The sequence below is a fragment of the Dendropsophus ebraccatus genome, chromosome 12 (assembly GCF_027789765.1).
Source record: "Dendropsophus ebraccatus isolate aDenEbr1 chromosome 12, aDenEbr1.pat, whole genome shotgun sequence".
NCBI classification, from domain to species: Eukaryota; Metazoa; Chordata; class Amphibia; order Anura; family Hylidae; genus Dendropsophus; species Dendropsophus ebraccatus.
In genome coordinates, this window is record NC_091465.1 from 32141595 (window position 1) to 32156197 (window position 14603).

Sequence of the window (14603 nt, forward strand, 5' to 3'; positions counted from 1 at the left end):
TTCAGTAACTGTCCGCATTTGCAGGGACCCACTGGCAAATAGGTGACACGGACGCACAATGGCTTAATAATTTTTTCTGTCACGGAACATGACTGTGGGAAGCTGTATTAGGAAGGATATTTAGCTATATACCCGTATATACCCTGATTGGTTCCATTTATTATCCCTTTTTGATGCCTCCCATCTGAAGTTTGAAGTGATGAGAGGCTGTAGGGCTGTAGAGTTGCCAGTGAAGACATATTGTGGCCACAGCTTTAGGGAAAACATTCTTGGGCATGCTCTGTGACTTTTGAAAAGGTCATTCCACAGGAAAGTGGAAACTGAGCTGAGAGCTTCATTTATTGTCTTCACTTTCTACTGATGTCAACTTTCACTGTGATTCCATACACATCACTTTCACTTTTTAGCAGCCTCTTCCTTATCCTCACAGACAGAACGTGATGTCTAAGCTTAGTTTTAGGCTTAATGGTAGTTTGCAGAATTGCAGTTTAGTACCATTTTAAAAGGATGGAAGAAATATCTGGCAATTGTTTGTGTGGCCCTTCCCACATGATAGTTGAGCCTTTTAATAGGCTCCCTAAATGAGTGCAGGTCTAGGAGATCACCCCCTTCTAATAGGAAAGTCTGACCCAGTGCTCTCTGCAGCCACCTCTGTCCATGTCAGGAACTGCCCGGAGCAGCAGCAAATCCCCATAGAAAACCTCTCCTGCTCTGGACAGTTCCTGACATGGAGAGGTGGCAGCAGAAAGCACAGTATCAGTAAATAATACACCACTTCCTACAGGACATACAGCAGGTGATAAGTACAAATCCATGAATGAAGCTTTAAGGTCCTAATCTCTCCCTATAGGAGAGAATCCCAGAGATTGAACTCCTACTATGAGACATTTCTAGAATATCCTATAGATATAGTATGTAATTTATCTCTTTTTTTTTTTTTTTTTTTTTTAAAGAATTTTGCAAATACATTGCTTTCATTGTCTGGTCAACTAGATAAAATCTAGCTATCAGAATACAGTCCATTGTCTCATAGCAGAGGAAAGTTACACATTAAAAGCTTGGGTCCAATGACTATTAATAAAGCAGTGACAAATTCAATGTAGCACTGGCAGTGTGATAATTATAGTGTAAATAGGATAGAGAGATGAAAAAAATTGCCAAAAAATTAGTTCAAAATAAAATTTTACAGAGTTACTCTAATCTGTTTTTATTTTGGAAAGAGTTAAAGGAGTATTCCAGAAAAAAATTACTTTTCCCCTATTTCCACAGGTAAGGCTCTGACCTCTGTACACCTGCCTATCTCCGCATCAGGTCCGGTTGGCTCTGTTATGAACAGAAGCCTGGGTACAGTGGCCGTCTTTGGCACCAAGCACCCCAAGCGATCGCTTGGGGCCCCCAACATCCAGGGGGCCCCCCACGCCCCGCTCTTGTGCTCAAGACCGCTGGACAGGGCCGCTGCCCCGCTCGCTGCTGCCATCTGAACTGTAACTATGAGCACTCATAATGAGCGCTCATAGTTACATGCAGCAGCACTGATAGGGCGGGAGACATTGGCTCCCTTCCTGTCAGTCACTCTTGTGGCCACAGGAAGGGTTTTCCCTGCGGACACAAGTGGCAGCTTTGTCCTTGTGGCGCCGGCGCTCCAGTGACATCACTGGAGCATCGGCGCCAGGACAAGGGAAGTGCGGCCTATTGTGATCGCAGGGAAAACCCTTCCTGCTGCCACAAGAGTGAAGAGAAGAGGAGACGCCCGGACCCAGGTGAATATAAGTGTTTGTTTTATTGTGTTATATACTATATGGGAGGGGGAGCACACAGGGGCCTGTGTAACTGGGGGAGCGCACAGCGGGGGTCTATATAAATGGGGGGAGCACACAGGGAGGATATATAACAGGGGGAGCACACAGGGGGACTACAGACTACTGGAGCTTCACAATGGGGTCTATAAACTACTGGGGGCAGCACACAGGGGGTCTATATACTACTTGGGGCAGCAGAATGGGGTCTATATACAACTTGGAGAGCACACAGGAGGTCTATATCCAAGTGGGAGAGCACACAGGGGGGCTATATACTACTGGGGGAGCACACAGGGGTCTATATACTACTGGTGGGGTACACAGAGGGTCTTTATACTACTGGGGGAACATACAGGGGGTCTATATACTACTGGGGAACCACACAGGGGGTTTATATACTACTGGAGGAGCACACAGGGGTCTGTATCGAAGTGGGGGAGCACACAGGAGGTCTATATCCAAGTGGGGGAGCACACAGGGGGGCTAAATACCCCTGAGGGAGCACACAGGGGGCCTATATACAACTGGGGCAGCACACAGGGGGTCTATATACAACTGGGGCAGCACACAGGAGGTCTATATACTTCTGGGGGAGCACACGGGGGGCTATATATAACTGGAAGAACACACAGGGGTCTATATACTACTGGGGGAAGCAAACAAGGGGCATATACTACTGGGGGAAGGACACAAGGAGTATATATTACTGTCAGTAGCGCACAAGGGGTATATACTACTGGGGGAAACACACAGCGGTCTATTGTTTTGGAACGCGTGTCGAGGGGGGGGCCCCGGACATAACTTCGCTTGGGGCCCCAGAAATGCCAAGACCGCCCGTGCCTGGGTATGGTGCATAACCTTCGGCTATATACATTCCTACGGAGTGACGGAAAGATCCAAGTACATTGGAAGAGCACTGTACTTTTGCTCTTTCCATCGGCTCCATAGGAATAGAGCTTCAGGTCACACACCGAACCCGCAGCTTTATTCATGACAGAGCCGGCGAGCCCAATACGGAGATCAGCGGGGGGTACAAAGGTCGGAGCCCCCGAAATAACCTACTTTCCCCCTACCCTGTGGATAGGGGAAAAGTTAATTTTTCCTCGAATACCTCTTTAAAAATGTTTACATAAAATAATTTTAAGACAAATGTTTTTGAGTAAAAATTGCATAAATTTCTGGTACTAATGCAATATTTTTTTTTTAAAGGTGTTGTACAGCATGTCCATATATTGCTAGGTGCTTATGAAACATAGAAAAAAAAACTATACTTACCTGCAGCTTCTGTTTGATTCTTTTCAGTCTTCTGATCTCCTGCCTTTCTCCAGCTTCCAAGATGAGTTCTCGGAGCAAGATAAGCACTGTCGGACATTAGTGCTGAGCGAACAAGTCTTGCTCCAAGCCCTCATCTCGGAAGAAGGAAGAAGATGGAGCAATAGAGGACCGGAAGCAGAAGAAACAGGAATTGTGGGGGAATGGGAGTAGGTAAGTATTTGTGTTCTTTTTGTTTTTCAAAGGCCTATATACAAAATGAAATATTTTGACAATAACTAATAACATTTTCTTGTAGGGTAAGTACTTATTGCCTAAACAAAGGATGGCAACGAATCTATGACAGCAAGAGGGATGACTACAAGCTGAAGTGGTGTGAGATCAAGAATTCTGCTACCTACTGTGCCTTCCGAGAAGGTAAGTGATCAGTAGACCTAATAGCAAATATACTGTAGTGACTTGTATGAAGAGGTGGCTGAGCATGTACCATGTTTTCTTATACAACCCTATGGAAAGTGTGGATTAAGCCAAATGAGGGTTGGGGGGACACTAATTTGTTGGCTAGTGAAATAGTATTTAAGTCTCTTAAGCCCTGCCAAACTAATCTTTGTATCCCAGGTCTGGGATCAAGATAGTGTTATATGGGGGAACGGGAATATGGTAACGGCATTAATACTTGGAGGTTGGATCTTAGGTTTTGGGTGTTGGGTTGGTTTTTATATATATATATATATATATATATATATATATATATATAAAAATTTCCCTGTTTTTACCAGGTGAACAACTGCTATACCAGATACCCAACAATAAGGTGCTCACCACCAAGATTGGACTGTTAAACAGCCTGAGAGAATATGAGAGGGTCACCCAGAAAATCAACAAAGCCAGGTAAGGAATGAAGGGTACCGAAAGGAATGAAGCTACCAAAATGAATAAAAAACATAATAATAATCGCTGATTTCTCTAATAGTATGGTAATATTTAATAAAATATGGAGACTTGCTAAATGGAACACTTCCAGAGACAGCCCCACTCTTGTCTCCAGCTTGGGCGGGGTTTTGCTGCTCAGTTCCATTGAAGTGAATGGAGCTTAATTGTAAGGCAAGAGTCATGTTGTGGCCATGTTTTTGTAGCACTGGATAACCCCTTTAATGCTAATGCTAAAGTAGACCCAGGAAACTGTTGATTACTCTCAATACATGATTTGTACTCAGTTAAACCCTGAAGCCAATTGTTGTTAAAAATTCACATGTTGCAGAAATCATGGCACAGGAAGTTCATGAATGTGACATTTGGTGTAAACGTCATATTTCCCATGGTGATTAAACCCTTATTGGGAAATGTGAATATTTATGATATTTCTTATAAACAGTGTGATCCTCTAATGGGTCTGGTTGGGTAACAGAAACCATTATATGTATAACTTGGCTCAGTAGAGAGGAGTGAGCTGAACCTCCCGAACTCAGATTTGTTCTGAACTTTGCAAAAAGTTCTGAACAAGTTCGGGAAGATGGCGGCCACACATTGTTAAAAAAAAGATATTCTCACCTGTCCACACTCGCCCAGTGTCCTCTTGTGGATCTCCGGTCTTTTCAGCTTCCTGTAGAGTGACGGTCCACTTAGCCAATTACTGGCTGACTGGGATGGGACAGCACCATGGCCAGTGATTGACTCAGCGGGCTGCATGTGAACCAACAGCCTTTTCCTCTCCCATTCACTGCTGTGGAAGACAGCGAAGAGAAAGGAGACCAGGACCAGCTCCTGCTTTTAAAACAACGGCTGTTGTATTGAAATAATGGCCGTTATTTACTGTTATATGGCGGCCATCCACTCAATTTCAACATTGTATGGACAGAGCCTTTCTGTGTTTTTAATCCACTCCTGGTTTTGGTTGCAATATGAGGATCACAATATTGACTGAAATATACGTAGTGTGAACCCAGCCTATATGTATATAAATGCCTATAGATGTAGAAAGCATTCTCACAGTTTTGCCAGTCAATCAAGTAGTAATTGTTATGAATGTGTATATACTACTTAAGGCTGTGTTCACACTACGTATATTTCAGTCACTATATGTATATTTCAGTCAGTATATTTCAGTCAGTATTGCAACCAAAACCAGGAGTGGATTAAAAACACAGAAAGGCTATGTTCACACAATGTTGAAATTGAGTGGATGGCCGCCATATAATGGCAAATATTTGCTGCTATTTTAGAACAACGTCTGTTATATTGAAATAATGGCCGTTATTTACTGTTATATGGCGGCCATCCATTCAATTTAATCATTGTGTGAACAGATCCTTTCTGTGTTTTTTTAATCCACTCCTGGTTTTGGTTGCAATACTGACTGAAATATACGTAGTGTGAACGCAGCCTAAATAAAGTTAATAGAATTGTGTGATTATTTCCTAACAGGGTGCTGAAAATGGCTGACTTTTTTCCAGAGACTGTCCGATTAGATGTAAGAGAGGAAGCAGAAGCATTCTTTTCTATATATGAAGGTAAAGACAATAGCATCACAATATTTATCTATGTATGAGTTGATTGTCTACATAGTTACATCAATATATAGTAGATAAGGCTGAAAAAAGACCAACAAACTCAGCCTATAAACCAGCTGTATGGATCAAGGGGGATAGGGAGCAAAAAACGGAAGGATCATTCAATTATGGAGGATATTTACTGAATGAAAAATCGGCCAATGTAAAAGTGACAGCGATCGGCCGAGGAGTGGGAAAAAGGCCAATGCTCTGCTGATGGCATCTTTTGTAATGCACAATTTTTTTTTTCTATCTTTCTGTGTAAACAGGGGATGTGCGGCTAACAGCAATATAATGAAATGGCAGCACAAGCAATACCGTGATTATTTATGCTGCCTGGCAGCGTGATTATTGTGCCTTCTGTTCTTGCTGAACTGCGCTCGCTGTGGCTAGGTGCTGACATAACTGGTTCTGGTATCCTCTTATTGATGTATATTTTTATTTATTTATTTTTTACCAGCAATAACTTAGGCTGGGTTCACACTGCATTTTTGCTGTCCGTTAAATAGAAAAAAAAAAACTGATAAAAAAACATCCATTTTGATCTGTTTTTCCATTGACTTCCATTATAAATTAAAAAAAAAGGATCCGAAAAGGATCAAAATTCCTCCATTTTTTTAATTCACACAAAAAACGTAGTCTATCACATTTTTGTGCACGCTGAAAAAATGGATGCATTTTGATCCGTTTATTGATCTTCTTTTTTTTGTAATGGAAGCCAATGGAAAAACCGATCAAAACTGATGCACACAAGTATATCAGTTTTTCCATCCTTTTTTATTTTTTTTAAATCTGTTTGTTCCATTAAGCAGACAGCGAAAACACAGTGTGAACCCAGCCTTATTTATATTGTATGCCTTTAAGGTGACATGCTTATACAGTGTATATGTGGTACTTGACCGGTGACGTGCTAAGGTTTTACTGGTGATGCCACTTCTGTGGTGGTTGGTCAGTTCTGTTGTACAGCTCAGCCAAAGATATGAGTGTTGTGACGCCAGTGCTAGTCTAGCACACAGGTATGGTGGTGATACCTGCTTTGTGTTGTGGCTGGCTGTATTCCCCAAAATGGTCGGTGACCTGCCGGATTGTGATGGGTCCCTTGGGCTCTTGTCACGATACTATCGGTACCGCCACAAAACTGATGGTACATGCTCTCATGATTTCCCGCTTGGATTACTGCAACATCCTCCTCTCTAGTCTTCCATCCAACACATTTGCTCTTCTCCAGTCTACCCTTAACTCTGCGGCCCGACTAATCCCACTTTTCACTTGCTCTGCCTCTTCCCTCTGCCATTCCCTTCACTGGCTCCCCATTGCTCATTAAATTCATTTTTAATTGTTGACCATGACATACAAGGCCATCCGCAACCTGTCCCCTCCATATATCTCTAACTTGATATCCCGCTATGGTCCCTCATACAATCTTCGCTCCTCCAACTACTTTTGTTTGTGGTCCGCCTTGTTCGTACCTCACACAATCACCTCCAAGATTTGGCCTGAGCCTCCCCCATACTCTGGAACTCACTACCCCAACACATCTGGCTCTCAACCGCCATCAAGACCTTCAAAAGTAACCTGAACACCTACCTGAACACTAGGCTACAACCTACAAAAATTCTGCATCACACTTTGGCTGCACTTTACCTTCTGTCTCCCTTCCCTTAACTTGCAGTCATTAATTCCTATGTACTAGTCTGCCATTTACCTTATTCATGTAACGAGTTTTGCAATGTTCTGTTTGTTACTACCTATCACTGGTAGAGTGCTCTTGAATTAAGGGCGCTTTAAAAATAAATAAATAATATAATAATAATAATACTCTATTGAAGTCAAAGCAATTAAGCACTTTTATTACAGTTCTTGATCAGTACTATGAGAGAGGGTAAGCAGTAGGAGGCAAGAGAAGAAAAACACTATAGAAAACAGAGAAGCTTTGCTGTGGCCACTGAGGAATTTGCTTTCCAAGGAATCCTGTGCAGATTGAAAGGTCACTCTCCACCAGCAAGTGCCATAGCCCCTTAAGGAGGTGACCCCGAGAGCAGAAAAGGTTCTGCTTGTTCTACTCCCTGACGCTCCACTTCTTCCCCCTGGTCGTGTCAGGAGGATAGCTTCTAAGATGAGGGGGAGAAAGGGGAATGCTGGGGAGAAGAAAAAGAAGGACCTTTTCTACTCTCTGGATAATTCCTTTAACTCTGATGATGGAGGGCACCTGGGGTGGAACCTCCACCAATTACACTTTGTTTTGCTGCCTCTGTTCTCTCATTTTAAATTATACTTATATTATACATTTTATATTATACATTCATTTTTCCAATCTATTCCTTTTAAAAACCCAATAAAATTGGTGAAAACAACTCTGCTTCTTTGTCTAGATGGGCAAACATGGATCTGCAAACCCACTGGGTTGAATCAAGGACGTGGTATATATTTACTTAAAAACCAGGAACAGATCCTAACCCTCCGCTGCCAAATGCTTAGCATAATGGAAGATTCCAAGAAACCTCCATCAAAAGGTCCACAGGCCCGAATAGTGCAAAGGTGAGCCGGCAACTTCTGTTAATAGTGGTTTTTGTAACTTAGTGATTGATCCTCAGGACAAGCTATCAGTATCATATTTGATAGTGGTCCAATACAGATGTCCAGTGATGACTTTGGCTTAACGTTTTATGCCAGATATCCAGGGAATTTTTACTAATTTACTACTTTTACTTCTGAGCAGTGGTATAGAATGCTGGGTTGGGTGTGGCCCAGTGACAGTAAGCCAGGGATGCATAAACCATTGCTGGCTTAGGGCGCTATTACACAAAGTGACTATCGGATGATTGTTGTCTTTTAGCAAGTTTATAAATCATCAGCTGTGCGTTGCAACTTGTAATAGTGATGTGTGATTGATGGTTGATGACAGTTTAAAGAAAATAATAAAGATTATACTTACCTGTCCATGCTTCCCCCATTGTCCTGCTGCCTTTTTTCCATTGTTTCCCTCTCACTGCAACCACTGCTTAAGCTTCTAAAGCCATCTCTAAAGTGACAGGCTGCTCAGCCAATCACTGTCCTATTCTGTCCCATTTTGATCAGTGATTGGTTGAGTCACTGCAAAGATGGGTTCAGAAGCGTCAATGGTGGCTGTGGTGAATGAGGATCAGGCAGGAGGACACCGGGAAGTGTGAACAGGTAAGTATAATCTTTATTTTTTTCAATATAAAGCAAAGGCTGCACAGAAATAGCTAACTTGCTACATGATCATTGATCATTGAGCTGTTTAATAGGCTTTGTAAGCGAGCACCAAAATAGTGTTAATCTGGCCATGTAATATGGCCCCTACTTTCAATTAAGTTGTTTTTATCAAGATCGGATAGGAATTCCACGCCAATCTATGTTGTTTAAGGCCGCTTTCAGACGCTGGAAAAACGGCAGTGTCACAGAAGTGCCGCAGTCCGGGATGTTTACCTGGCAGTACCGCCTGGATGGACACGACATGTCAATTGGAATGCGGGCACATTTGGATGTGCCCGCGCTCCAATTAACCATAGCAAACAAAGTAAAAGTACGGCCGTACTTATATTGTGTTCACTGCTTATTTTGTGCATCGGCTATTCACTGAATAATCCCCTGAAGGATCCCTTGAAGATGTTCATATGCATCCATCCTTCAGACAGAAGCAGCAGCTGAGATATAACACCTCTATAGGTGCCATTGATACCTGTAAAAGCTCCTGAAAGCTTTTTAAATGGTCTCAAGTGTATTCTTACATGAAACTGAATTAACTTGGGGTGGAAAGATGTTGCTGGAAGCTCAGTATGAGAGGTAAGATAAGTACACAAGGAGAGGTTCTCAGCACCTCTTCATAGGTACTTCTTTAATCTCTCGTACTGAGCCTCCGGCACTTACTGTGTCTGTAGAAGGTTTAGACATACTGTATACACACACAGAGGTTGTGCTTAATGTTTTTTTCTATTACGTTGGTTTACTGCAAGTTAAATAGTCCTCCTTGAATAATTTTTACCCTGAACAAAACACATATTATCTCTGCCACTGTCAGTAAAGTATGAGAAAGAAGTGGGAGAATGATAATGTCAGGACTTGGAGACTGGAGGACACGAGACAGGTGATGCCCTAGCACTGACACCCGCCCCGCTGTCCCTGCCTAATTACCTCAACTGCGCTAAATGGCAGCGGATAACTGGTCGACAGTCCCTAGCTTGTACAACACAATAATACGAACAGGGCCGTATTAACCGCTGCTGCTCACTTGGCACTAAATCTGAAGGCGTCCCATCTTGGGGAGCTTGGGGGAGTGTGGTTTCGGTCACATAAATTTCTCTACATGGAGAAACATTGTCTGAATTACGTTTTTCATTTATTTTTATTTTTTTGCTTAAAACATGATTCAGTTCACGGTTTTGTCTACCTGCAATACCTATAATTTAGTAAAGTGAGCGTGCTTGTCCATCTAGGTCTATTGCAGACAGTCGTTAAACTGCTACTACAGCTATTGCAAACTATGACCAAACATGAACAAATTTCCGCTTTGAATCAATGAATAGAGCCGTCTGCATACTGTCTGAAGGAATTCTCACCACAGGATTGGTAGATTGGTAGGTAATAACTCCAGGTGTCACATTGAATACCACCACACCAGACCTGACTAGTACCACCATACTGTGACTGGATAACACCGCCACACCAGACCTGACCTTTAATTATGGGTAAGGGCAGTACATGTCTTTTACTGCCCATTGGGTGAACATTCCCCCCAAAAGACCACCAGAAAGTTAGCCCATTCTTGCCACTGTCACCTCCCCGGTGCCTTAGAGGGCCAGTTCTGCACAAGTTCTGCCTCCACTAGCTTGCAACCATCCACCGCTTTGACTGCAGTCCAACCTGCCCCGGAGTCTTACCAACGATGTCAGGTCCGGCACTCTCAGGCTGTCCTCCATTTTGTGAGCCTGGGTGAACAAAGCCACAGTGGGCAGGAGCTCCTCCGGACCATCAGGTAGGAGATATATGAATGGCTTAGCCCAGGTCAACTAACGGTGGGAAGTGTTGTAGCCCACAAAGGGAGGAACCTTTTCTCTGCAGTGCAGCAGGGAGGGCTGCGTCATACACTTTGTATGGCACATGTGATAAACCTCATAATGCACAGGTTTCTTCGAACATGTCGTGCCAATTGTTGATCCCTTTTGAGGACGCGACTCTGTGAGCAGGCACCATGGACATCATCCCACTCGTCCGTATTCTGGAAAGTGCGGTAACCAACATCATGAGCGAGGAATCCCAGGCCACCACTCAGTGTCGGACTGGAGTGCCTTGGGCCCACCAGGGGAAATCATTCTTGGGGCCCACCCTTCAGTCACCATACTTGGTAACATTAAAGGGGTTGTCCGGCGATAAAAAATTATTCACAGAATAACACACATTACAAAGTTATACAACTTTGTAATGTATGTTATGTCTGTGAATGGCCCCCTTCCCCGTGTTTTCCCCCACCCACTCTAGACCCGGAAGTGTGGTGCATTATACTCACCGCATCTCGTGTCGTCCACGGTCTCCGATCCTCAGCAGTGACGTCTTCTTCGGGAGACCGGCGGATCTTCCCGAGTGCCGGCCGCCCTCTGCAGCGTCATCCGAAGCTCAGCCGCGATTGGCTGAGCATAACTGTGCTCAGCCAATCGCGGCTGAGCAGCTGATGACGTGGCCGCGTCATCAGCCGCTCAGCCGCGATTGGCTGAGCACAGTTATGCTCAGCCAATCGCGGCTGAGCTTCGGATGACGCTGCAGAGGGCGGCCGGCACTCGGGAAGATCCGCCGGCCTCCCGAAGAAGATGTCACTGCTGAGGATCGGAGACCGTGGTCGGCACGTGACAGGTAATGTATAGCGCACCACACTTCCGGGTACACGGGTGGGGGTGGTGGGACACGGGGAAGGGGGCCATTCACAGACATAACATACATTACAAAGTTGTATAACTTTGTAATGTGTGTTATTCTGTGAATAATTTTTTATCGCCGGACAACCCCTTTAATGAGGGTCCAGTAACACGGCATGATATGGGGCAATGTAGGGCTGAAAACGATTGCTAATCAGCAGGGCAGGAATACACAGAGATGTGCGGCCGACAGCAATGATTTATACAGCCGCACAAAAGATCAAATCAGCCTGCTATGGGGCATTTGCGTGTCAGCTGATCTCTGGCACTGTTACATGGGGCTTCCTAGGAGCGCTTGTTACCTATAATTGGCCTGTGTGATTGGCTATAAGACAATTTTCTTTGCATGATAACACTATATACTTAGATACATAGGTCATACAGCTACCAATAACACCAGTATATAAAGAGCAAATATATCCCCACACATATAACCGCCATACTGTTACTGACCAGATCCTGTATACCAAAACTGATATTACCAATAATACCAGCATATAGGAAATATTATCACCATACATATTACCGCCATACTGGTGTTGACCAAATCCTGTATACTATGACCAATATTACTAGTATACATGGGGAAAACATTACCGCCACACCACAACCATGTTGTTACTGACCAAATCTAGTATACTAAATCCAATAAAACACCCTACCAGATTACAAGTAACAAATAATACCACAACATACTGACTAACACCACCACATACTGACTAATACCACCACATACTAACACCACCGCTGCTACTGACTAGTACCAGCACATACTGACTAACCCCACCACTGTTACTGAATAAAATCCTCTGTACACAGACCATTATCACCTCGTACAGTCATATAGAGGCAGAACCAGCTCTACACAGGCTCTATACACCATATACATTACAGTGCAGTAACATCAAGTGACTCAAAGGGGACGTCTTCTCTGATCAGCGTTCTTCCCTTTTCATTTTCCTTCTCCATCCGTCCTGGGGCATTATGAGAACTTCTCCGAGCCACGAATCCACAGAATCTGCCAGACAGAAATATTAGGCTCCTCACTCTGGCACCATCCTCATCTCTATACACACTGCACATCTGTATTGGACCCTTTACTCCCTCTTTCAGTGGGTAGCCCTGACACTATGTAATAAATAAATATATATATATCGCCCTTATAGTATATACCCCCTCTCTGTAGACACCTTATATATGGTCCCTTGTTCAGTCTTCCATATAGATGGCCCCATGTGCATCTACTATAGTAGAAATCCCCCTCTGTGCAGTCTCCCTATAGTAGATGACAAACTCTGTGCATCCCCTATATCAGGGGTAGGGAACCTTGGCTCTCCAGCTGTTGCAAGACTACAACTCCCATCATGCCTGAACAGCCACAGCTAAAGCTGTCGTTTTGCAACAGCTGGAGAGCCAAGGTTCCCTATAACTGCCCTATAGTATATGACCCCCTCTGTGCATGCCCTATTGTATACCCCCCCCGTGTTGTCTTCCTTATAAATAGCACCCCTATGTTGTCCCCCTTATAAATGGCTCCCCTGTGTTATCCATCCCCCATATAGATAGCCCCCTTATGTTGCTCATCCCCCATATAGATAGCCCCTTATGTTGCCCATCCTCCATATAGATGGCCCCCTTTTGTTGTCCATCCCCCTATATAGCCCCCTTTTGTTGTCCATCCCCCTAAACAGCCCCCTTTTGTTGTCTATCACCCTATATAGCCCCCTTTCGTTGTCCATCCCCCTATATAGCCCCCTTCTGTTGTTCACCCCCCTATATAGCCCCCTTCTGTTGTCCATCCCCCTATACAGCCCCCTTTTGTTGTCCATCCCCCATATAGCCCCCTTCTGTTGTTCACCCCCTATATAGCCCCCTTTTGTTGTCCACCCCCTAAACAGCCCCCTTTTGTTGTCCATCCCCCATATAGCCCCCTTCTGTTGTCCATCCCCCTATACAGCCCCCTTTCGTTGTCCATCCCCCTATATAGCCCCCTTCTGTTGTTCTCCCCCCTATATAGCCCCCTTCTGTTGTTCACCCCCCTATATAGCCCCTTCTGTTGTCCATCCCCCTATACAGCCCCCTTTCATTGTACATCCCCCTATATAGCCCCCTTCTGTTGTTCTCTCCCCTATATAGCCCCCTTCTGTTGTTCACCCCCTATTTAGCCCCCTTCTGTTGTTCACCCCCTATATAGCCCACTTTTGTTGTCCACCCCCCTATAAAGCCCCCTTTTGTTTTCCACCCCCTAAACAGCCCCCTTTTGTTGTCCATCCCCCATATAGCCCCCTTCTGTTGTCCACCCCCCTAAACAGCCCCCTTCTGTTGTCCATCCCCCTATACAGCCCCCTTTTGTTGTCCACCCCCCTATAAAGCCCCCTTTTGTTGTCCACCCCCCTAAACAGCCCCCTTTCGTTGCCCCCCCCCCATATAGCCCCCTTCTGTTGTCCCCCTCTGGAAAAAAAAAACAAAAAAAACCTCACCTTTCAACACGCTCCCCCGTCGGTCGCGGGTCTCTTCTTCTTTCTTCACGTCAGCAGCATCCTGGTGAAGTCCCGGGCTGCACGTCGCCTCTGAGTTCAGTGTGCGCTGCAGCGGCTGGAACTTCCGGTACGCGCTCCCAGCCGGAAGTCCCAACCGCCACCGCGCACACAGAACTCAAGAGGCGACGTGCTGCCCGGCCCGGGACTTCACCAGGAAGCTGCTGATCTGTCGGGGGCCGGGGCGGAGGTGACACTGACACTCTTGTGATCGCAAGCAAACGCTGCTTGCGGTCACAAGAGTGATTGACAGCGTGGGAAGCCTATGGCTTCTCGCGCTGTCAATCACCACACTACATTTAACTGGAAGCGATTGTTACGATCACTTCCAGTTAAAAAGGAAGGTGCGGCACCCGGCGACCAAGTGGGCCCCCTGGGAGCACGGGGCCCCGGCTGGAGACCACATTGCTGCAGTCTCCAGCCCTGTGTCCCATGACACAGTCCAAGCCTGCCACCACTCCAAGGCTGACCATCCTCCTCTATGAATAGTCTGTTCGCAATCATACTGGCCTGGGT

General features: G+C 44.9%; 1 protein-coding gene across 14 annotated transcripts in view; it reads left to right on the forward strand.

Annotated features, from left to right (window-relative positions):
* TTLL10 (tubulin tyrosine ligase like 10) overlaps positions 1-14603 on the forward strand; it is an 85579-nt gene that overhangs the window by 51758 nt on the left and 19218 nt on the right. For all 14 annotated transcript variants that reach the window (XM_069947656.1, XM_069947659.1, XM_069947657.1 and 11 more), the window contains 4 exons: positions 3370-3488; positions 3851-3962; positions 5496-5581; positions 7993-8158. In XM_069947656.1, the coding sequence (XP_069803757.1) occupies positions 3370-3488; positions 3851-3962; positions 5496-5581; positions 7993-8158 (483 nt within the window). The remainder of the gene's footprint in view (positions 1-3369; positions 3489-3850; positions 3963-5495; positions 5582-7992; positions 8159-14603) is intronic.